Consider the following 20,244-nt stretch of genomic DNA (forward strand, 5'->3'; position numbering starts at 1 on the left):
GAGGCTGCAGTGAGCTGAGATCGCGCCACTGCACTCCAGCCTGGGTGACAGAGTGAGACTCCATCTTAAAAACAAACAAATAGGCCGGGCGCGGTGGCTCAAGCCTGTAATCCCAGCACTTTGGGAGGCCGAGGCGGGTGGATCACGAGGTCAGGAGATCGAGACTATCCTGGCTAACGTGGTGAAACCCCGTCTCTACTAAAAATACAAAAAATTAGCTGGGTGTGGTGGCAGGCGCCTGTAGTCCCAGCTACTCGGGAGGCTGAGGCAGGAGAATGGCGTGAACCCGGGAGGCGGAGCTTGCAGTGAGCTGAGATCCGGCCACTGCACTCCAGCCTGGGTGACAGAGCGAGACTCCGTCTCAAAAAAAAAAAAAACAAACAAACAAACATATATATATATACATATATAAAGTGGCAGGGTGCAGTGGCTCACGGCCTCTCATCCCAGCACTGTGGGAGGCCAAGGTGGGTAGATTGAGCCCAGGAGTTTGAGACCAGCCTGGGCAACATGCAAAACCCAGTCTCTACAAAAAAATACAAAATAAGGCCGGGCGCGGTGGCTCAAGCCTGTAATCCCAGCACTTTGGGAGGCCGAGGCGGGCGGATCACGAGGTCAGGAGATCGAGACCATCCTGGCTGACACAGTGAAACCCCGTCTCTACTAAAAAATACAAAAAACTAGCCGGGCGAGGTGGCGGGCGCCTGTAGTCCCAGCTACTGGGGAGGCTGAGGCAGGAGAATTGCGTGAACCCGGGAGGCGGAGCCTGCATTGAGCTGAGATCCGGCCACTGCACTCCAGCCTGGGCGGCAGAGCGAGACTCCGTCTCAAAAAAAAAAAAAAAAAAAAAAAAAAAAATACAAAATAAAATTTAGCCAGGCGTGGTGGCACATGCCTGTGGTCCAGCTATGTGGGAGACTGAAGCAGGAGGATCGCTTGAGCCCAGGAGGTTGAGGCTGCAGTGAGCTGGGTTTGCGCCACTGCACTTCAGCCTGGGCAATGGAGGGAGACCCTGTGTCTATATATATATACACACACACACATATGTGTATATATATTTAAAGTGCAAATGGCTTTTATTGAGGGCCTACTGTGTGCTGGGCAACAGTCTGCAAGGGTCGTCCTCTACCTCTCTGTACTTTGCACCGGCCAGGGAGGAGGGTGCTGGGGAGACCTAAACATCAAGCTGGGGTAGGGTGCTGAGGTGGAGGTAGAAGGGGGCAGAGGGGTCCCTCAGCTGAGTCCTTAGGGAGGGAAGGGCGCATGGGGTATGCCCAGCTTGAAACAGAAGGCTGGGGGCCACCAGGCCCTGAATCAGGCCAGGCAGGGTCAAGGGGCCTGGAAGTCCTGTTCCTTTGCGGTGAGACCTTTAGGGAATGGGATCCATCTCTGAGTGGTTTCTCCTGATGAAAGACAGGTCCAGAGGGCAGAGTGGCCATGCCCAAGGTGGTGGCCAGGTCTGACTGGATCTGCGGTCCCTGCCAACAACCTCCTCCTCTGCTCTCTGGGCAGTAGTGGCCTGCTCCTGGGCACTCCTTTGCAATCATCACCCGGACCTGGTGGGACAGGAGGAGCAGGAAGAGAAAGAGAATTAGACAGAATCAGGGAGAGACAGATACCGACAGATATAGGAAAACAGAGGCAGAGACAGGCAGAGAGAGGAAGAGCTAGAAGGGGATGCAGAGACAGCAGAAGGTACAATTAGAGACAGACACAGAGCCCAGGCAGAGTGGGTCACACCTGTAATCCCCAGCACTTTGGTAGACTGAGACAGCCGGATCATTTGAGGTCAGGAGTTGAAGACCAGACTGGCCAACATGGTGAAACCCCGTCTCTACTAAAAATACAAAAGGCCAGGTGTGGTGGCTCATGCCTGTAATCCCAGCACATTGGGAAGCCGAGGCGGGCAGATCACCCGAGGTCAGGAGTTCAAGACCAGCCTGGCTGACATGATGAAACCCTGTCTCTACTAAAAATACAAAATTTAGCTGGGCGTGGTGGCAGGCACCTGTAGTCCCAGCTACTCGGGAGGCTGAGACAGGAGAATTGATTGAACCCAGGATGCGGGAGGCAGAGGTTGTAGTGAGCTGAGATCATGCCACTGCACTCCAGCCTAGGCGACAGAGCAAGACTCCATCTCAAAATAAGTAAATAAATAAAAATAAAAATACAAAAATTAGCCAGGCCTGGTGGTGGGTGCCTATAATCCCAGTTACTAGGGAGGCTGAGGCAGGAGAATTGCTTAGAGCCCAAGAGGTGGAGGTTGCAGTGAGCCAAGATCACACTACTGCACTCCAGCCTGGGCAACAGAGCGAGACTCCGTCTCAAAAAAAAAAAAAAAAAAACATGGCCGGGCACAGTGGCTCACACCTGTAATCCCAGCACTTTGGGAGGCTGAGGCGGGTGGATTATGAGGTCAGGAGATCGAGACCATCCTGGCTAACACGGTGAAACCCCGTCTCTACTAAAAATACAAAAAAAAATTAGCCGGGTGTGGTGGCGGGCGCCTGTAGTCCCAGCTACTTGGGAGGCTGAGGCAGGAGAATAGCGTGAACCTGGGAGGCGGAGCTTGGAGTGAGCCGAGATCCGGCCACTGCACTCCAACTTGGGTGACAGAGTGAGACTCCGTCTCAAAAAAAAAAAAAAAAAGGACACAAAGGCAAAGCTAGAGATGGAGAGAGGGAGAGAGGAGGCTGAGAAGGGGGAAAACAACCCCAGATATAGTCATGCCATCAAAGGGGAGAGCAAGCCAAGGTCTATGCATCCTCACCTAGAGCTCATCTCGAGGCTGGGGTTGGAGGCTGTGCCCACTGCTGCCAGCCATGTCCAGGCGAGGGCTGCGCAGGGTCTTTTGGGAGCCACTCCAGCTGATGAGGCGGCCGCTGTCGTCATCCCATGGAGAGGAAGTCTCCGTGTCACTGAGCCACTCGGCGTCCCCGGCATAGTGGGTAGGGGCAGCAAGCAGGGGCCGGGCGGAGAAGGCCACCAGGTCCCTCGGCCAGAAGTGTGCCTTGTACTGCTCACTGTAAGGTGAGAGGACAGCTCAGGAGGACTGAGGCGGGCCCCTACTCCCCGCTCACACGCCTGCCTGGAGCCAGGCACCTTGCCTGCCCAAAGCACCTCACTCCCCGTCATCTAGTCCTCACAACAGCCCTGAGCAGTGGCACTTCTACTATCTCCATTTTCCAGATGAAGAAACGGAGGCTGAGAACAGCGAAGTCATTTGATTAAAAACTGCATGCAGCCGGGCACGGTGGCTCATGCCTGTAATCCCAATACTTCGGGAGGCCGAGACGGGCAGATCACCTGAAGTCGGGAGTTCGAGACTAGCCTGACCAACATGGCGAAACCCCATCTCTACCAAAAATACAGTGGCTCACGCCTGTAATCCCAGCATTCAAGTGATCAAGCGGATCACTTGAGGTCAAGGAGTTCGACACCAGCCTGGCCGACATGGAAAAACCCCGTATCTACTAAAAATACAAAAAAGTTAGCTGGGTGTGCTGGCAGGCACCTGTAATCCCAGCTACTCAGGAGGCTGAGGCAGGAAAATCACTTGAACCTGGGAGGCGGAGGTTGCAGTGAGCCAAGATCGCGCCAAGGCACCAAGATCTTGCCACAGCACTCCAGCCTGGGCAACAGAGCAAGATTCCGTCTCAAAAATAAATAAATAAATAAATAATAGCAGGGTATGGTGGCATTTGCCTGTAATCCCAGCTACTTGGGAAGCTGAGGCAGGAGAATTGCTTGAACCTGGGAGGCAGAGGGTGCAGTGAGTCCAAATCATGCCACTGTATTCTAGCCTGGGCAACAGAGCAGGACTCCATTAAAAAAAAAAAAAAAAAAAAGCCTGCGTGCGCTGCGCAAAATACACACCGAGATTGGTCTGACTCTAAGGTTAGGCTGAGCCACTCCTTGGTGACCTGGGCCAATGACTTGGCCTTGCCAGTCCCAGTCTCCCCATCTGCCCGGTGAGGGGACTTCCTACTGATTGAGGTGAGTTCCCGGAGGGGACGCCCCTGCCCTGCCGTGACCGGCCCCCATCAGAGTCTCACTTGGGGTGCTGGTCGAACATGATGGGCAGGAACTCATCCACAGGCAGCATGCGGCGTAGAGGCTGTGAGGCCAGCAGCTTGCGGGCGCCCGCCAGGCTCAGGGCGTAGGCCAGCGTCCAGTAGGAGTACCCGGCCACCACCAGGCCCGGCAGCCCCTCCACGGCTGCCTCCTTCTCAGGGTTCACCTGCTTCCGCCCGAGGTAGCTGAAAGTGACACCAAGGGGCCCAGGACTCTCTTAGGTCCTGGGTGTCAATGAGACCCCCCACCCCGCACCCACTCCTACGGGGCCAGGCTCTTGGAGGAGGGGCTGGCCAGGGTCCCAAGCAGGAAAAGGCAGACTCCGGAGGCCCACCCCACCCCCCTGTCCCTGAGGGCGCAGGCTGCCTACATCAGGTCCCATGGCAGTTTCTCTGCCTCCACATCCTCCATCAGCCGCTCCAGCCTCCCCCTGAAGTTGCTCTCAAAGCGCACGTCATCCTCAAACACCAGGACCTGGGACAGGCCCCTCGCAACCACCTGTGATACACGATGGGGTGGGAGATGGCTCTTCAGAGTTCAGCTGTCCCCTCCCTCCACGCTGCAGCCCACAGCCTCTCCCTGGCCTCGGCTGGCCTGGCCACATCATGCAGTTGCCCCAAAGCCTGCTGGAGACCCCACTGCCCGGGACCTGAAATCCCAACCTCACTCTGGCATCTGAGGCTCTCCAGATAGAATCATGATGGTAACCATGGCCCCTGCCACATTCCCTGAGTGCTACTGCACCCCAGGGCTGTGCCACTGCGTATCTCCAGGGGCCCTCAGGAGGCAGGAAATGACGATCCTCAACTGCAGGAGGGAGGAGGACACGCAGAAATGGGAGACTGCCTGTCCAAGGACACACAGCCAGGAGGTGGCAGAGCTGGGATACGAACCCGCATCTGCTGAACACCAGGGCCCAGATGGCCACTTTGGCCTTCTGCAATTTTCTTTTCTTTTTTTTCTTTTCTTTTTTTTTTTTTTTTTGAGACAAAGCTTCACTCTTGTTGCCCAGACTGGAGTGAAATGGCCTCCCAAGTCAGGGGGCTGCATGGAAGAGGAGCAGGAACGGTGGAGGCCAAGGCAGCCATGGCCAAGGCCAGGAGCCATCTCCCCTCCCACCCCTCCAGCTGCCTGAGTGCAGGCATGACAGACAGGGGCTAGGCCCAGAAGCCCGACCCTCTGGGGGCTGGGGAGAGGCTTGAGTTCCCATCAGAAGATGGTCTCGGCTCACTGCAACCTCCGCCTCCCGGGTTCAAGTGATTCTCCTGCCTCAGCCTCCCAAGCAGCTGGGATTACAGGCGCCCGCCACCACACCGGGCTAATTTGTGTATTTTTAGTAGAGACAAGGTTTCACCATGTTGGCCAGACTGGTCTTGAACTCCTGACCTCGTGATCTGCCCGCCTCAGCCTCCCAAAGTGCTGGGATTACAAGCCTGAGTCACGGCACCTGGCCTGGCCTCCTGCTATTTTCTTTCTTTCTTTTTTTTTTTTTGAGGTGGAGTTTCGCTCTTGCTCAGGCTGGAGTAAAGTGGCATGATGACTCACTGCAACCTCCACCTCCCCCGTTCAAGCAATTCTCCTGCCTCAGCCTCCCGAGTAGCTGGGTGGGATTCTAGGCATCTGCTACCATGCCCGGCTAATTTTTGTATTTTTAGTAGAGACGGGGTTTCACCATGTTGACCAGGCTGGTCTTGAACTCTTGACCTCAGGCGATCCACCCACCTTGGCCTCCCAAAGTGCTGGGATTACAGGCGTGAGCCACTGCGCCCAGACTCTCCTGCTATTTTCTAAAGGAAGCTGGGCTGGGTGGGGATTGGGAAGACCCCAGCCCCGAATATCCCAAATAAAAAGTACTTTCGATAACTTTTGGAAAAGTTACTTCAGAATAACTTCCGGAAAACTACTTTTGATAACTTCTGTGAAAAGAAAAGGAAATCAGCTCAGAAATTAGTGAAGCCAGGAGCGCTGGCTCATGCCTATAATCCCAGCACTTTTGGAGGCTGAGGTGGGTGGAATCACTTGAGCTCAGGAGTTCGAGACCAGCTGCCTAGCCAACATGGCGAAACCTTGTCTCTACAAAAAATACAAAATTTAGCTGGGTGTGGTGGTGCGCGCCTGTAGTTTCAGCTACTTGGGGGGCTAAGGTGGGATAATTGTTTGAGCCCAGGAGGTCCGGGCTGTGGTGAGCCATTGCACTCCTGCCTGGGTGCTAGAACAAGACCCTGTCTCAAAAAAAAAGTAGTGAACCATGTTCTGAGATGGTAAAAAAGTCAACATAGGTTGAGCGTGGTGGCTCATGCCTGTAATCCCAGCACTTTGGGAGGCCAAGACGGGCAGATCACCTGAGATTAGAAGTTAGCTGGGCGTGGTGGCAGGTGCCTGTAATCCCAGCTACTCAGGAGGCTGAGGCAGGAGAATCGCTTGAACCCAGGATGTAGTGGTTGCAGTGAGCCAAGACTGCACCACTGCATTCCAGCCTGGGCGACAGAGCAATACTCCAGCTCAGGAAAAAAAAAAAAAAAAAAAAAAAAACACCCCATAATGCTCACATACACATGCACGTATATTTGGCTATAGCAGAGAATAAAAACAAGGAATCCGTGTCCCATCTCCTGGAGGGGCTGCCCTTGGAGAGCTTAGTTCCCCTGTTCTCTCCAGCCGTGTCCAGCAACCTCTCCTCTGCGCTCACACTCCCAGCCCTTGGGCTGAGGCTTCCTGGCCAAGTACTGAGCACATGCTGAGTCCCAGGCTTCCTTCTTTCTGCTCCTAAACACCTTCCTGCCTCAGGACCTTGGCACCCACTGTTCTCCTCTGCCTAGAAGGCCTTTCTCCCTGCCCCTCAATGGTGACACCAACTCTGACCTCTCCCACACCAGGTGCCTTTTAAAGTGGCCCACACCTCTCCCCTCCACTGCAAGCTTGGTTTTCTTGATTTTTTTCTTGGTTTCAGTAACCCCCCTCTGGTCCCTGAGCCCCAGGGGGATCCCTTTTTTGGAGGAAGGAGCAGATATGCATTGTTCCTGTCCTCCTCTGTGTTCTCAGAGCAGAATATCTCCTAGCACACAGTAGGTGCTTAAGAGAGACTGCAGAATGCAAACGGGTACTGCTTAGCGGTGCCCACTGGGGTGCGGAACACAGAGGAGATTGAAAGCTGCTGGCCAGGTTTTGATGCATATCTTCATTCATGCACTCGTTCACAGAGCAGTGAATAGAACAAACTGGCCCCGTTCTCCCCGAAGGCCGTGGGTGGAGGAAGCAGGCGCCCTCACCTCTTCCCAGATGGAGTAATGGCTGAGGAAGCAGCCCACCTCGCCCTTGGTCAGGGTGCGGCCTGAGTAGGGGTCCTGGTAGCCCGGGAGCAGGTCTACGCCGAGGCTCCTGATGGCACTGCTGTTGAGCATCCTGAGGGACACAGGTGTGATGGGTGAGGGGTGCCTGCCAGAGAATCCCCTAGAGGGGCCAGGCCTGTGCCTGGTGGGGATGGTCACACTGGAGTCGGGTTTGAAGAAGGTTTCCGCCTTGTAACTCTTTTGTGTGACCCGAAGCTGTCAAGGGACTGGACCTGGGGAACTGGAGCCACTGTTGCCCAGGCTGGACTGCAGTGGCACGATCTCAGCTCACAGCAACCTCTACCTCACGGGTTCAAGCAATTCTCCTGCCTCAGCCTCACAAGTAGCTGAGACTACAGGCACACACCACCACACCTGGCTAATTTTTTTTTTTTTTTTTTTTTTTTTTTTTTAGTAGAGACAGGGTTTTACCGTGTTGGCCAAGCTGGTCTCGAACTCCTGACCTCAGGTGATCTGCCCGCCTCAGCCTCCCAAAGTGCTAGGATTATAGGCGTCAGCCACCACGCCCGGCCACCTCAGGAGTTCTGAGGATAACTATTAGGACGTGTCCTAATATGATAGGATAGGGGTTACCCTTGAGGAAAGGGTGGGATGGTAGGGGGCTGCCTGAGCGGGAGGCACTCTAAAGAATGTGGGAGCATGAGAGATACTTCTTGGGCAGAGGCCAAGCAAAGGATAGATAGCCTATGGTCAAGAGACCTCGGGGGACATGGTGTCTCACACCTGTAATCCCAGTGCTTTGGGAGGCCAAAGTGGGAGGATTGCTTGAAGCCAGGAGTTCAAGACCAGCCTGAGCAACAGAGAGAAACCCCATCTCTCCAAAAAAAAAAGTTTTTTTGAGACAGACTCTCACTGTTGTCAGCCCAGGCTGGAATGCAACGGCACGATCTTGACTCACTGCAACCTCTGCCTCCTGGGTTCCAGCAATTCTCCTGACTCAGTCTCCTGAGTAGCTGAGATTACAGGCGCCCACCACCACGCCCAGCTAATTTTTGCATTTTTAGTAGAGAGAGAAAAAAATTTTTTTGAGAGAGTCTCGCTTTGTCCCCCAGGCTGGAGTGTAGTCGTGTGACCTCGGCTCACTGCAAGCTCCGCCTCACGGGTTCACGCCATTCTCCAGCCTCAGCCTCCTGAGTAGCAAGGACTACAGGCGCCAGCCACTATGCCTGGCTAACTTTTTGTATTTTTAGTAGAGATGGGGTTTCATCATGTTAGCAAGGATGGTCTCGATCTCCTGACCTCACGATCCACCTGCCTCGGCCTCCCAAAGTGCTGGGATTACAGGTGTGAGCCACCGTGCCCGGCCCTGCCAAAAAGTTTTTTTAATTAGCTGGGCATGGTGGTGCATGCCTGTAGTCCCAGTTACTCAAGAGGGTGAGGCAGGAGGGTCACTTGAGGCCAGGAGTTCAAGACCAGCCTAGGCAACAGAGTGAGACCCTGTCTCTATGAAAAAAATTTTTTTTAGCTGGGTGTGGTGATGCAAGCCTGTAATCACAGCTACTCAGATGGCTGATGGAGGAGAATCACTGAAAACCCGGGAGGCGGATGTTGCAGTGAGCCAAGATTGCGCCACCACACTCCAGCCTGGGTGACAGAGCAAGACTCTGCCTCAAAAAAAAAAAAAATTTTTTTTAATTAGCTGGGTGTGATGGTGCACGCCTATAGTCCAGTTACTCAGAGGCTGAGGCAGGAGGATTGCTTGAACCCAGGAGTTTAAGGCTTCAGTGAGCCATGTTTGTGGCACTGCACTGCGCCCGGGTAACAGACGGAGACGCTGTCTCTAAAAAAAAAAAACAGAGCTGAGCACTTGAAGCAAATAGCAGCAGATGACATATGGGGCCACAGGACCCCTGGTGGCTGGAGGAGCCTGGCCTCTGGATTCCCCAGGGGAACATGGCTGCCCTTTCCCGATCTCCGCCCACCAGGAACTCAAGTCCAGGATGGAGAGTAATAATACTGAAAATACCTAACCTTTGGAAACTTACTATGTGCCTGGCCCTGGCTAACTTCACTAAACCCACAAAACCCTAAGAGAAGGGCACAGTTATCTGCTATTTATACAAAACGGCTGAGAGATGGGGGTAGCTGGCTGGAGGTCACACATTCAATAGCTGGTAGAGCTGGAACCCAGGCCGTGGAGCCTCAGCCACTGTGCTCGCCTCCTCTGGTGAGCAGCAGGAGGGTGGCTTCTCCCACGTGTGTCTGCTCTGGAACTCCCTGACAGAGTATTACTCAGACCCCATTTGGATACTTCCTGGGACAGGAAACTCATTCAACCTGTCTGCTTTTCCCAGTCCTAGGGGGCTTGGAGATGGACCACACTGCTCCCCCAAGAGCTCAGGGCCCCATCCCAGGCAGCCTCACCGGCCATCCACAGCGTCCACCACCCGCCCAGAGATCTCCATCTCCCAGAGCGAGGCGAGCATGCGTTCTCGACGGTCAGGCCTGCGAGCCAGGCTGATGACAAAGACCTGGAGGAGGCAGGGGGTGGGCGGTAAGTGCAGGGGAGAGGGAGGGGAGGGCCCATTCACCTCCTAACGGCGAGCCCACAGGCTCGGGGACTTACCTCATCAAACCCTATCTTGCTGGGCCTCTTGGAGGGCCGAGTCACATGAGCTGAGGCCTGCATGGGGGGGCCGTCCACTGCAAAGGGAAGTAGACCCCAAGCATGAGTCCCTACTGACTCCTGTTAGCAGTCACCCTGAAGTCCTAGCCCCTAGCCTCATTCCTGCCCCCAGCCCGGCAGAACACCCCACAGGCTGGGACCTCGGAGATCACAAGATCCACCTGTCCCCGTTGTAAGGATGTGAGACTGAGGCCCAACAGGGAAGGGGACTTTCTCAGAGTCATGGAACGAGTTAGCGGTAAGGCTGGAACCCCAAGGCCAATGCCCACTCCAGTACAGGGCCTAAGGAAAGGGGCACCATGGGGAGGCAGGGAGCCCTGGCAGCAGGCGGGTGGAACAGTTCCCCAGCCCTCACCTAGTGCTTCTAAGATCAGGTGGATGAAGTTGACCCTCTCGTCTTCCAGCCCCTGGTGGGATTTCACGGGCACATTGATGTACCCATAACGGTGCTCATTGCACACGTGGACTGCGACCCCTGCAGAGACAGGCTGAGTGAGAGCTACAGTGGAGGCGGGGGGCTCTCAGAATCCAGCTGAGAGGTCCTAGGCCCAGCAATGCCAGTTACCCGTGTCGGTCTTCTCTGGGACTCAGTTTCCCCACCTGTAGGACCAGAGGGAGAAAGGGCTTGGCTCACACAATATCTAAGGGGTCGTTCTGCTGAGATGGTTCATTCATTCAATATACCTGTCCAGGGCACCCACTGGAAGTCAGGGTTACGGCAGTGAGCAACACTGAGTCCCTGCCCTCAGGGTATCAAGGTGAGGCAGGAGCAGGCAAACTCCCACCCACCATAGCCACAGGATGCCAGTGAGCCCCACTGCTCTGTTCCCTAAATCCCCCCATCTCTCCGGATCCCCACCACCCCACTAGATCCAAGGGCCATCGCCTTTTCCCCAGACCCCTCCACTTCACCCCACACCCTCTGGGGCTCCCTTCCACAGTATCTTTCACCTGGCAGCCAGAGTGGCCTTCCCCGGGCTTTAATATTTGTCACTTTTTTTTTTTTTTGAGACGGAGTGTCGCTCTGTCGCCCAGGCTGCAGTGCAGTGGCTCATTGCAAGCTACGCCTCCCAGGTTCACGTCATTCTCCAGCGTCAGCCTCCCTAGTGGTTGGGACTACAGGCACCCGCCACCACGCCCAGCTAATTTTTTGTATTTTTAGTAGAGACGGGGTTTCACCATGTTAGCCAGGATAGTCTCGATCTCCTGACCTAGTGATCTGCTCGCCTTGGTGTGATCTTGGCTCATTACAACCTCTGTCTCCCGGGTTCGAGTGATTCTCCTGCCTCAGCCTCCTGAGTAGCTGTGAATACAGGTGTGCACCACCACACCTGGCTAATTTTTGTATTTTCAGTAGAGATGGGGTTTCACCATGTTGGCCAGGATGGTCTCGAACTCCTAGCCTGAAGTGATCCACCACCCCCCTAGGCCACCCAAACTGTTGGGATTACAGATGTAAGCCACTGCACCTGGCCAATATTTGTTACCTTTATTATAACCATCCTCAGGGGCAGGCACACGGTGCCAATTAAAAAGCTAACCCAGGCGGGGCACAGTAGCTCATGCCTGTAATCCCAGCACTTTTGGAGGCCCAGGCAGGCAGATCACTTGAGGTCAGGAGTTCAAGACCAGCTTGGCCAACATGGTGAAACTCCATCTCTACTAAAAATACTAAAATTAGCTGGGTGTGGTGGTGGCTGCCCGTAATCCCAGCTACTTGGGAGGCTGAGGCAGGAGAATCACTTGAACCTGGGAGGCAAAGGTTGCAGTGAGCCAAAGTCACACCACTGCACTCCAGCCTGGGTGACAGAGCAAGACTCTGTCTCAAAAGCAAACAAACAAACAAAAAACAAATGAAAGCTGACCCTATTCCCAGCATCGAGCACAGAGCTTGGCCCAGAGCAGGGATATAATAGCTGGCTGTTAGAGACTGAATTCCTTCAAATCATTGACCAATTAACAAGGGCTGTCGCTTGAAGCAGGGATAGCACATGAAAAATAACAGAATGCTTTTGTTTTCGCTTGTGTTTTCCCCTCCAATTGTTTCACCTTCACTCACTTTTTCCACTTGATAAGATTTCTTCTTGCATGTCTGCACACTGCAGATTTCTCCAGCACAAAACAAAGAATCACAACACCCTCCTTACCGGCTGCCACTAATTACTTAATTAAATCGTCACCTCTAATTTACCCTGACCACCTGCAAAGTTCTTCTCTGTGCACCAGATAGTCTTCAAGGTCAGAATTACACATTCTCTGCAGCCTTCTCAAGAGCTTCACTCCAACATGAGTGTCTCCACTCCTCCCTCTCATCCACAGGACTGGATTTTTTTTTTTTTTTTTTTGAGACGGAGTCTCGCTCTGTCACCCAGGCTGGAGTGTAGTGGCGCGATCTCGGCTCACTGTAAGCTCTGCCTCCCACGTTCATGCCGTTCTCCTGCCTCAGCCTCCCAAGTAGCTGGGACTATAGGCACCCACCACCATGCTCGGCAAATTTTTTGTATTTTTTTTTTTTTTTTTTGAGACGGAGTCTCACTCTGTCGCCCAGGCTGGAGTGCAGTGGCCGGATCTCAGCTCACTGCAAGCTCTGCCTCCCGGGTTCACGCCATTCTCCTGCCTCAGCCTCCCGAGTAGCTGGGACTACAGGCGCCCACCACCTCGCCCGGCTATTTTTTTGTATTTTTTTTTAGTAGAGACGGGGTTTCACCGTGTTAGCCAGGATGGTCTCGATCTCCTGACCTCGTGATCCACCCGTCTCGGCCTCCCAAAGTGCTGGGATTACAGGCTTGAGCCACCGCGCCCGGCCATTTTTTGTATTTTTAATAGAGACCGGGTTTCACCGTGTTAGCCAGGATGGTCTCCCTCTCTTGACCTCGTGATCCACCTGCTTTGGCCTCCCAAAGTGCTGAGATTACAGGCATGAGCCACCGCACCCAGCCAGGATTGGATTTATTCCATTCACACCCAAACACTTTCTCTTTTTTTTTTTTTTTTTTTTGAGGAAGGGTCTCATCCTGTGTTGCCCAAGGTGGAGTACAGTGGCATGATCACAGCTTACTTCAGTCTCAACCTCCTGGGCTCAAGCGATCCTCCTGCCTCAGCCTCCCAAGAAGCTGGGACTACAGGTGTGGGCCAACACACCAGGTTAATTTTTAAATTTTCCTGTAGAGATGGGGTCTCGCAGCCAGGGGTGGTGGCTCACACCTGTAATCGTAGCACTTTGGGAGCTGAGGGGGCAGATCACCTGAGCCCAGGAGTTCAAGACCAGCCTGAGCAACACGGCAAAACCCCATCTCTATGAAAAATACAATAATTAGATAGGCATGGTAGTGTGCACCTGTGGTCCCAGCTACTCGGGAAGCTGAGGTGGGGAGGTCAACACTGCAGTGAGCTGAGATTGTGCCACTGCACTCCAGCCTGGGCCATAGAGCAAGACTCCATCTCAAAAAAAAAAAAAAAAAACGAAAAAAAAACGCTGGGTTGGGCTCGGTGGCCCACGCCTGTAATCCCAGCACTTTGGGAGGCTGAGGCAGGCAGATCACCTGAGTTCGGGAGTTCGAGAACAGCCTGGCCAACACGGAGAAACCCCGTCTCTACTGAAAACACAAAATTACCCAGGCGTGGTGGTGCATGCCTGTAATCCCAGCTACTTGGGAGGCTGAGGCAGGAGAATTGCTTGAACCCAGAAGGCAGAGGTTGCAGTGAGCCAAGATCATGCCATTGCACTCCAGCCTGGGCAACAAGAGCAAAACTCCATCTCAAAAAAAAAAAAAAGGCAGAAAAGTGATGAGGTCTTGCTATATTGTCCAGGCTGGTCTCGAACTCCTGAGCTCAAGTGATTTCCCCTGTAGCCTCAGCTTCCCAAGACTTTGAAATTAAGGTCTGAGTCACCTTGCCTGGCCATACCCAAACTCTTTTTAGTAACTTTCATCTTAAAAGTAACTACTAGCCGGGCACGGTGGCTCATGTCTGTAATCCCACTACTTTGGGAGGCCGAGTCGGGTGGATCACAAGGTCAGGAGTTCGAGACCAGCCTGGCTAACATGGTGGTCAGGCGCAGTGGCTCAAGCCTGTAATCCCAGCACTTTGGGAGGCCAAGGGGGGCGGATCACGAGGTCAGGAGGTCAAGACCATCCTGGCTAACACGGTGAAACCCCGTCTCTACTAAAAAATACAAAAAACTAGCCAGACAAGGTGGCGGGCGCCTGTAGTCCCAGCTACTCGGGAGGCTGAGGCAGGAGAATGGCGTGAACCCGGGAGGCGGAGCTTGCAGTGAGCTGAGATCCAGCCACTGCACTCCAGCATGGGTGACAGAGCGAGACTCCGTCTCAAAAAAAAAAAAGAAAGAAAAGAAACCCCCCATCTTTACTAAAAATAAAAATAAAAAAAATTAGCCAGGCATGGTGGCACACACCTGTAGTCCTAGCTACTCAGGAGGCTGAGGCAGGAGAATACCTTGAACCTGGGAGGTGGAGGTTGCAGTGAGCCGAGATCGCGCCACTGCACTCTAGCTTGGGCGACAGAGCAGGACTCCATCTTAAAAAAAAAGGAGGCCAGGCGTGGTGGCTCAAGCCTGTAATCCCAGCACTTTGGGAGGCTGAGACGGGTGGGTCACGAGGTCAGGAGATCGAGACTATCCTGGCTAACACGGTGAAACCCCGTCTCTACTAAAAAAATACAAAAAACTAGCCAGGCGAGGTGGCGGGCGCCTGTAGTCCCAGCTACTCGGGAGGCTGAGGCAGGAGAATGGCGTGAACTCGGGAGGCGGAGCTTTCAGTGAGCTGAGATCCGACCACTGCACTCCAGCCTGGGCGACAGAGTGAGACTCCGTCTCAAAAAAAAAAAAAGAAGAAAAAAAGAAAAAAAGTAACTACTGGCTGAGTGTGGTGGCTCACACCTGTAATCCCAGCACTTTGGGAGGCCGGGGTGGCCAGATCACCTGAGCTCAGGAGCTTGAGACCAGCCTGGCCAACATGGCGAAACCCCAGCTCTACTAAAAACACAAAAATTAGCTGGGTGTGGTGGCGGGTGCCTGTAATCCCAGCAACTCGGGAAGCTGAGGCAGGAAATCATTTGTACCCAGGAGGCAGAGTTTGCAGTGAGCCGAGATCACACCAAAAAAAAAAGAGAGAGAGAGAGAAAAGAAAACTCATGACCCAAAGCTGTAACTCAAGAGTTAACAGGATGAAATGCAGGGTAGAGAAAGGCATGGTAAGCAGCCAGAGTAGCATGTGCAAAGGCGCAGAGGCATCCAAGGAATGTTCAAGGAGGGCTGGTCCTCACCAGCAGCCTGGCAGGCATAGGCGAAGACAATGATGTCATCGAAAGGCCAAGTGTAGTTGGGATGTGGGGGGTAGAAGGCAAGCTGGTCTGCCCCTTCAGCCCGCAGGGATACCAGGAAGGTGGAGTGGACCATGGGGACGCGGAAGCAGCCCCGGCGCTGGCGGTTCTTGGTGGGGAAGTACTCGGCTGTGCGGCGGTAGTAGCCCTGGGGAAAGGGGATGCTTTGGGCTGTAAGAGGGCTCCCCTGCCCCTGCCCACAGACCCCAAGGCCTTCAGGCTCTCTGCTCTCCACGTCCCTCCTTCCAGGACCTCAGTCCACCCAAGGCCCCCATCCTGGCCTCACCTGGGGGGTGATCCCACACCAGAAGTTGGAGTAGTAGGTCTGGGAGTCCAGCATTGGGGCCACCACTGGAAGCCCCTGCCCCATGAGAAGCCGCAGAGTCTGGTTGTTGGTCAGAATGTTGTCTGTGTCTGCAAACTTTGGGGAGGGGATGTCACAGGCTCCAGCCCTGCCAGGGCTGCAGCCCCCCAGAGAATTCACTAAGTGGTCCTGCCAGAGACCCAGCGTGGCTCCTAGGATCCAATGGGAATACTCTTACAGAGGTCTAACTCACTCAGTAGATCCCTTTCTGGACCATGGCTCTAGTCTGGGGCACTGACTCAGGGATTCGGTCCAGAGATTATACCTCAGTTGCTGAGCTAAGACCTTTATCTGGGATCTGGCTTAGAAAACGGATCCAAACACCTACTCTGAGCTCTAGTTCAGAGATCCAGGCTCGGTTTATACCCTGGGCTCCAGCCCAGTAATCAAGGCTTAGTATATAGTATATACAATGGGATCTATCTGAGGGGTCCAGGCTTAGTACCTAGTCTGAGCTTTTAACATAGGGATCCAATCTGAACATCTGGTCTGGGCTCTGGCCCAGATAGCCTGCTGAAGGACCCAGACTTCCAGTGGGTCAGTCACACCCAGATTTTTCTTTTTTTTTTTTTTTTTGAGACTGAGTTTCACTCTTGTCACCCAGGCTGGGGTGCAGTGGTGTGATTTCAGCTCAGTGCAACCTCCGCCTCCCAGGTTCATGCAATTCTCATGCCTCAGTCTCCTGAGTAGCTGGGATTACAGGCACCTGCCACCATGCCCAGCTAATTATTGTATTTTTAGTAGAGATGGAGTATCACCATGTTAGCCAGGCTGGTCTCAAACTCCTGACCTCATGTGATCCACCTGCCTTGGCCTCCCAAAGTGCTAAGATTATAGGCGTGAGCCACTGCGCCCAGCCTATACCCAGATTTTTATCAGGGACAGATACTACCACCTTTCAGAAGCCCAATTCTAGCCAGACTTCCTTACCAGGATATAGTCAGCCCCCCAGTCCCTGGCAAAGGTGAGGGCTTCCTGCTTCAGCTCCATCAGAAACTGGTGCCTTTCTTTGGTCCAGTGCTTGGGACCCTCTTCATCTGGGTAGAACCTGAGGGGGTAGAGAGGTGAGATGTTCCCATGGGGTACATGCCCCTCCCTCTCTGCAAGGCAGTGGACAGAGCCCTGGCTTGGAGGCTGTGGCTCTGGGCTGTCCCTTTTCCTCTCTGGACTGCAGCTGTTCTCCATCTTCCCCAGTACCCTTCCCCTCAGATCACCACCTGGGCTCCCCCTCGGGCCTCCAGACCACAGCGGCATAGTCATCGCCCACAGCTGCCAGCCACTCCTGCAGCATCTCTGTGGTGTTGTCCACATTGTGGTCCGTGGCACACCTGGGGATGGGAAGAAAAAAGGCTGAGGGGGCACAGCCACAGAAGGATTGAACCCCAAAGCAGCCTTGACCCCGAAGCACCAACGCCTTTGAGGCCGGGCTCTCCTTGGAACAGTGAAGGGTAGGCATGTTACAGCAGAGGGGCTGGAGGCAGCACAGCCAGGTCCCCATCACAGTTCTGTGACCTGCTGTGTGACCTCAGGCAAGTCCCATCTTTCTCTGGGCTTCATGTCCTCCCTCTATAACTTAAGCTTTCTTGCCTATGTCATGGACCAAGAGAAGAGAAGACGAAAGTATATATGTGTGTGTGTGTGTGTGTGTATATATATATATTATTTTTTTCTTTTTTTGAGACATAATCTTGCTCTGTCACCCAGGCTGCAGTGCAGTGGTGTGATCTCGACTCACTGCAACCTCCATCTCCTGGGTTCAAGTGATTCTCCTGCCTCAGCCTCCCAAGTACCTGGGATTACAGGCACGCGCCACCATACCCGGCTAATTTTTGTGTGTTTAGTAGAGACGGGGTTTCACCTTGTTGGCCAGGCTGGTCTTGAACTCCTCACCTCAGGTGATCTGCCCACTTCAGCCTCCCAAAGTGCTGAAATTACAGGCGTGAGCCACGTTGCCTGGCCAATGAATGCATTTTGAAAGATGAAAAGTACCTCGACTTTAAGGATCCCACCTGCCACATTCCCTGGTAACCTTCGTTAGGTGGGCAGATACCTACCTGTGTGACCTGTGGCTGTGTGACCACAGGCCAGCCCCTGTCCCTCTCTGAATGGGGACTAGACAGAAGAGCTGCTGCTTTCCTCCACCCCCAGGTTGTAATAAGGATCAAACCATGCTCTGCGAGTCCCTGAGAATGCAGACGGGCCCAAGCTCCGCTGTCATGGAGCACACCCTCCCCTCTCCTGGGGAAGGGGCTCCCATAACAGAGGTGGGGGCTTTAGCCAAGTGCCCAGGTTTTGGGTGATGCTGCCCCTTTAAGCCAATTCCCCAGAAATGAAGACTACGTGTCAAGTCTTACAGGGGTGGGAACTAACAAACTCCCAAACTGTGGTCATTGTGGGCGGCCTCCCCAGGCCAGGGCTCCACCCCCCTAGCCCAACTGGGGTGTATTGTAAAGGGTGGCTTGTCATTTTTCTCAGTTTACCCCCAACCTCAGCCAGGGACTCCTCCCTGTTCTGGTGTCTACAGACCTGGGGTTGTGGCCTCCGATCCCAGTGCCCTGTGGGCACAGAGATGCCAGAGGGGAGAGGCTCCAGGAATGGGGACTGCCCTTGGCTGACAGGATCCTGCCCCTCTACCAGAGGGAAAGGGAGCCGGTCTGACTCCCCTGCACAGCCCGGAGCCCAGTGCTGATGGCACCCGCCACCTGTGCCCAGAAGCCTCCAGCCTGGCCGATCCCTGCCACGTTGGGCCCCAGGGGACTTCAGAGGTTCCTGTCTGCTTCTCTTCAAATCCAGCCAACCACAGGTCCCACCGGGGTTGAGCTGGGCCCTGAAGGCTGGGGTGAAAAGGGCTGGCTGCGCCCAACCTACACCCAGGGAAGGCCCCAAGAGGAAGGAGTAGGGGACCAGAAGGAGGGGTGGGTGTCTCACGTCGGCCTGTGGCCTCAGAGGTCTCCCAGCAGGGGGCTCGGGGTCCTGTCTGGGGGCTCAGGCTGGCAGGGCCGTCTGTGAGGGGAGGGGCCTGTCTAGGTGGTGTCTGGGCAGGGAGCAAGCAGACAGGGCCGCCGGGGGCGGGGGCCATCTGCGAGGCTGGGGGTTAGGTGCCCACTGGGTGCCAATGCCCTTGTCTCTCACCAGAGGGCCATCCTGGCCCGGGGGTAGTCCAGCCGTTCCAGCGCGCCCAGGTAGTGGGGCAGCGAGTGTTCGGCATTGCGGGCCAGGATGGCAAGGACCACGGCGGGCAGCGGCGACTCTGCAACGCCCGCAGCCTCCAGCCACAGCCCCAGCAGGAGCAGCAGCTGGAGCAGCGGCGCGGCGGGGGCAGCGCGCATGGCGGGCGCTTGGGCGGCTGCGGCGGCCCCCGGGGCTCTCCAGCCGGCCGAGGGGAGGGGGCGGGGCTTGGGGCCCAGGCGGGGCCGAGGCAGACCCGGAGAGGGCGGGGCAGTGCACCCCCAGAGTGGGATTCCCCTCCCCACCCCTGCGCGGGGATGCTCAAGTTTTCTGTCCTTGGCCTGGGGTACCGGAGGGCCAGGGCCCGGGGACCCGCGCCAGCCGCGACCCTGGAGCCGCCCCGCCCGGCTGGACCCCGGAGGGGCGACGGGGGAGGGGCCGGAGGATAGGGACGGGGGAGGGGTGCTGGGACGAGTGCCTCGGAGCCGGCCAGGCATCCGAGAACAGTAGGGGCTCATGGAACCCCTGGGCTTTGAACCCCCGGAACCGGATTTCCCGGCCCATAAAGCCGACCCTTAAGACCTGAGCCGCAGACCCCGCGGGGCGGCGCCGGCTCTGCCACCACCTCCCCGGGCTTCCCCGGCTCCCGCCCCCTCCTCCGCCCCGGGCGCCCTCTGGCGGCCCCGGCGCCAGCTCCGCAGACCAGACGGGCCACGCGTGGGCCGGAGACCCAGTGTGGGGGTCGCAGAGGGAGTTCCCCTGACCTGGGCGCGTCCTCCCGCGGCGGTCCGCTCCTTAAGTCCCCTGCGCGTCACCTCCTTGCGGCGGTCGCTAGCACTCGCATTGCTTCGGCCCTTTAAGAGAGCACAGTCAGGCCGGGCGTGGTAGCTCAAGCCTGTAATCCTAGCACTTTGGGAGGCCGAGGCGGCGGGATCACCTGAGATCCGTTCAAGACCAGCCTGGCCAACATGGTGAAAACCCATCTGTACTAAAAATACAAACATTAGCCGGGCATGGTGGCGGGTGCCTGTACTCCCAGCTACTTGGGAGGCTGAGGTAGGAGAATCACTTGAACCCGGGAGGCGGAGGTTGCAGTGAGCCGAGATCGCGCCACTGCACTCCAGCCTGGGTGACAGACTCCATCTCAAAAAGAAAAAAAGAAAAGGAAAAAAAAAAAAAAACGGCACAGCCCTCACAGCCCTCTCTTGGTCTGAGTGTAGAACTAGGGCACACCACGCCCTCCCAAGGAGGGGATGTTGGCTCCCCTGGAGCACCGCGGGGTCCTTAGGACCCTGCTAGGAGGGAAAGGACTCTCCAGCCTC

At 55.2% G+C, this 20,244-nt stretch overlaps 1 protein-coding gene and 1 long non-coding RNA gene across 13 annotated transcripts in view; both read right to left on the reverse strand.

The window, feature by feature from the left end:
• Positions 1 to 1,053: 1,053 nt before the first annotated feature.
• Positions 1,054 to 20,244, reverse strand: part of CERCAM (cerebral endothelial cell adhesion molecule) — a 91,889-nt gene continuing 72,698 nt past the window's right edge. For 7 of the 12 annotated variants that reach the window (XM_077967721.1, XM_077967717.1, XM_077967718.1 and 4 more), the window contains 13 exons: positions 19,687 to 19,776; positions 16,972 to 17,082; positions 16,685 to 16,802; positions 15,677 to 15,811; positions 15,334 to 15,538; positions 10,406 to 10,525; positions 9,991 to 10,067; positions 9,789 to 9,895; positions 7,344 to 7,476; positions 4,445 to 4,572; positions 4,056 to 4,259; positions 2,771 to 3,023; positions 1,054 to 1,556 (listed from right to left, as the gene is read on the reverse strand). In XM_077967721.1, the coding sequence (XP_077823847.1) occupies positions 2,771 to 3,023; positions 4,056 to 4,259; positions 4,445 to 4,572; positions 7,344 to 7,476; positions 9,789 to 9,895; positions 9,991 to 10,067; positions 10,406 to 10,525; positions 15,334 to 15,538; positions 15,677 to 15,811; positions 16,685 to 16,802; positions 16,972 to 17,045 (1,554 nt within the window). In that variant the 5' untranslated portion in view covers positions 17,046 to 17,082; positions 19,687 to 19,776 and the 3' untranslated portion in view covers positions 1,054 to 1,556. Of the gene's footprint in view, positions 1,557 to 2,770; positions 3,024 to 4,055; positions 4,260 to 4,444; positions 4,573 to 7,343; positions 7,477 to 9,788; positions 9,896 to 9,990; positions 10,068 to 10,405; positions 10,526 to 15,333; positions 15,539 to 15,676; positions 15,812 to 16,684; positions 16,803 to 16,971; positions 17,545 to 18,886; positions 19,123 to 19,686; positions 19,777 to 20,244 lie in introns of those variants that run through there. The other 5 variants (XM_077967716.1, XM_077967715.1, XM_001111820.5 and 2 more) reach the window with 4 other exon arrangements.
• Positions 17,595 to 18,384, reverse strand: LOC144335077 (uncharacterized). Its single transcript, XR_013405517.1, has 3 exons — positions 18,281 to 18,384; positions 17,809 to 17,937; positions 17,595 to 17,707 (listed from the first exon to the last, which is right to left on the reverse strand). It is a non-coding gene; the product is annotated as an uncharacterized LOC144335077 (long non-coding RNA).

The sequence above is a fragment of the Macaca mulatta genome, chromosome 15, assembly GCF_049350105.2.
Source record: "Macaca mulatta isolate MMU2019108-1 chromosome 15, T2T-MMU8v2.0, whole genome shotgun sequence".
Lineage (NCBI taxonomy): Eukaryota > Metazoa > Chordata > Mammalia > Primates > Cercopithecidae > Macaca > Macaca mulatta.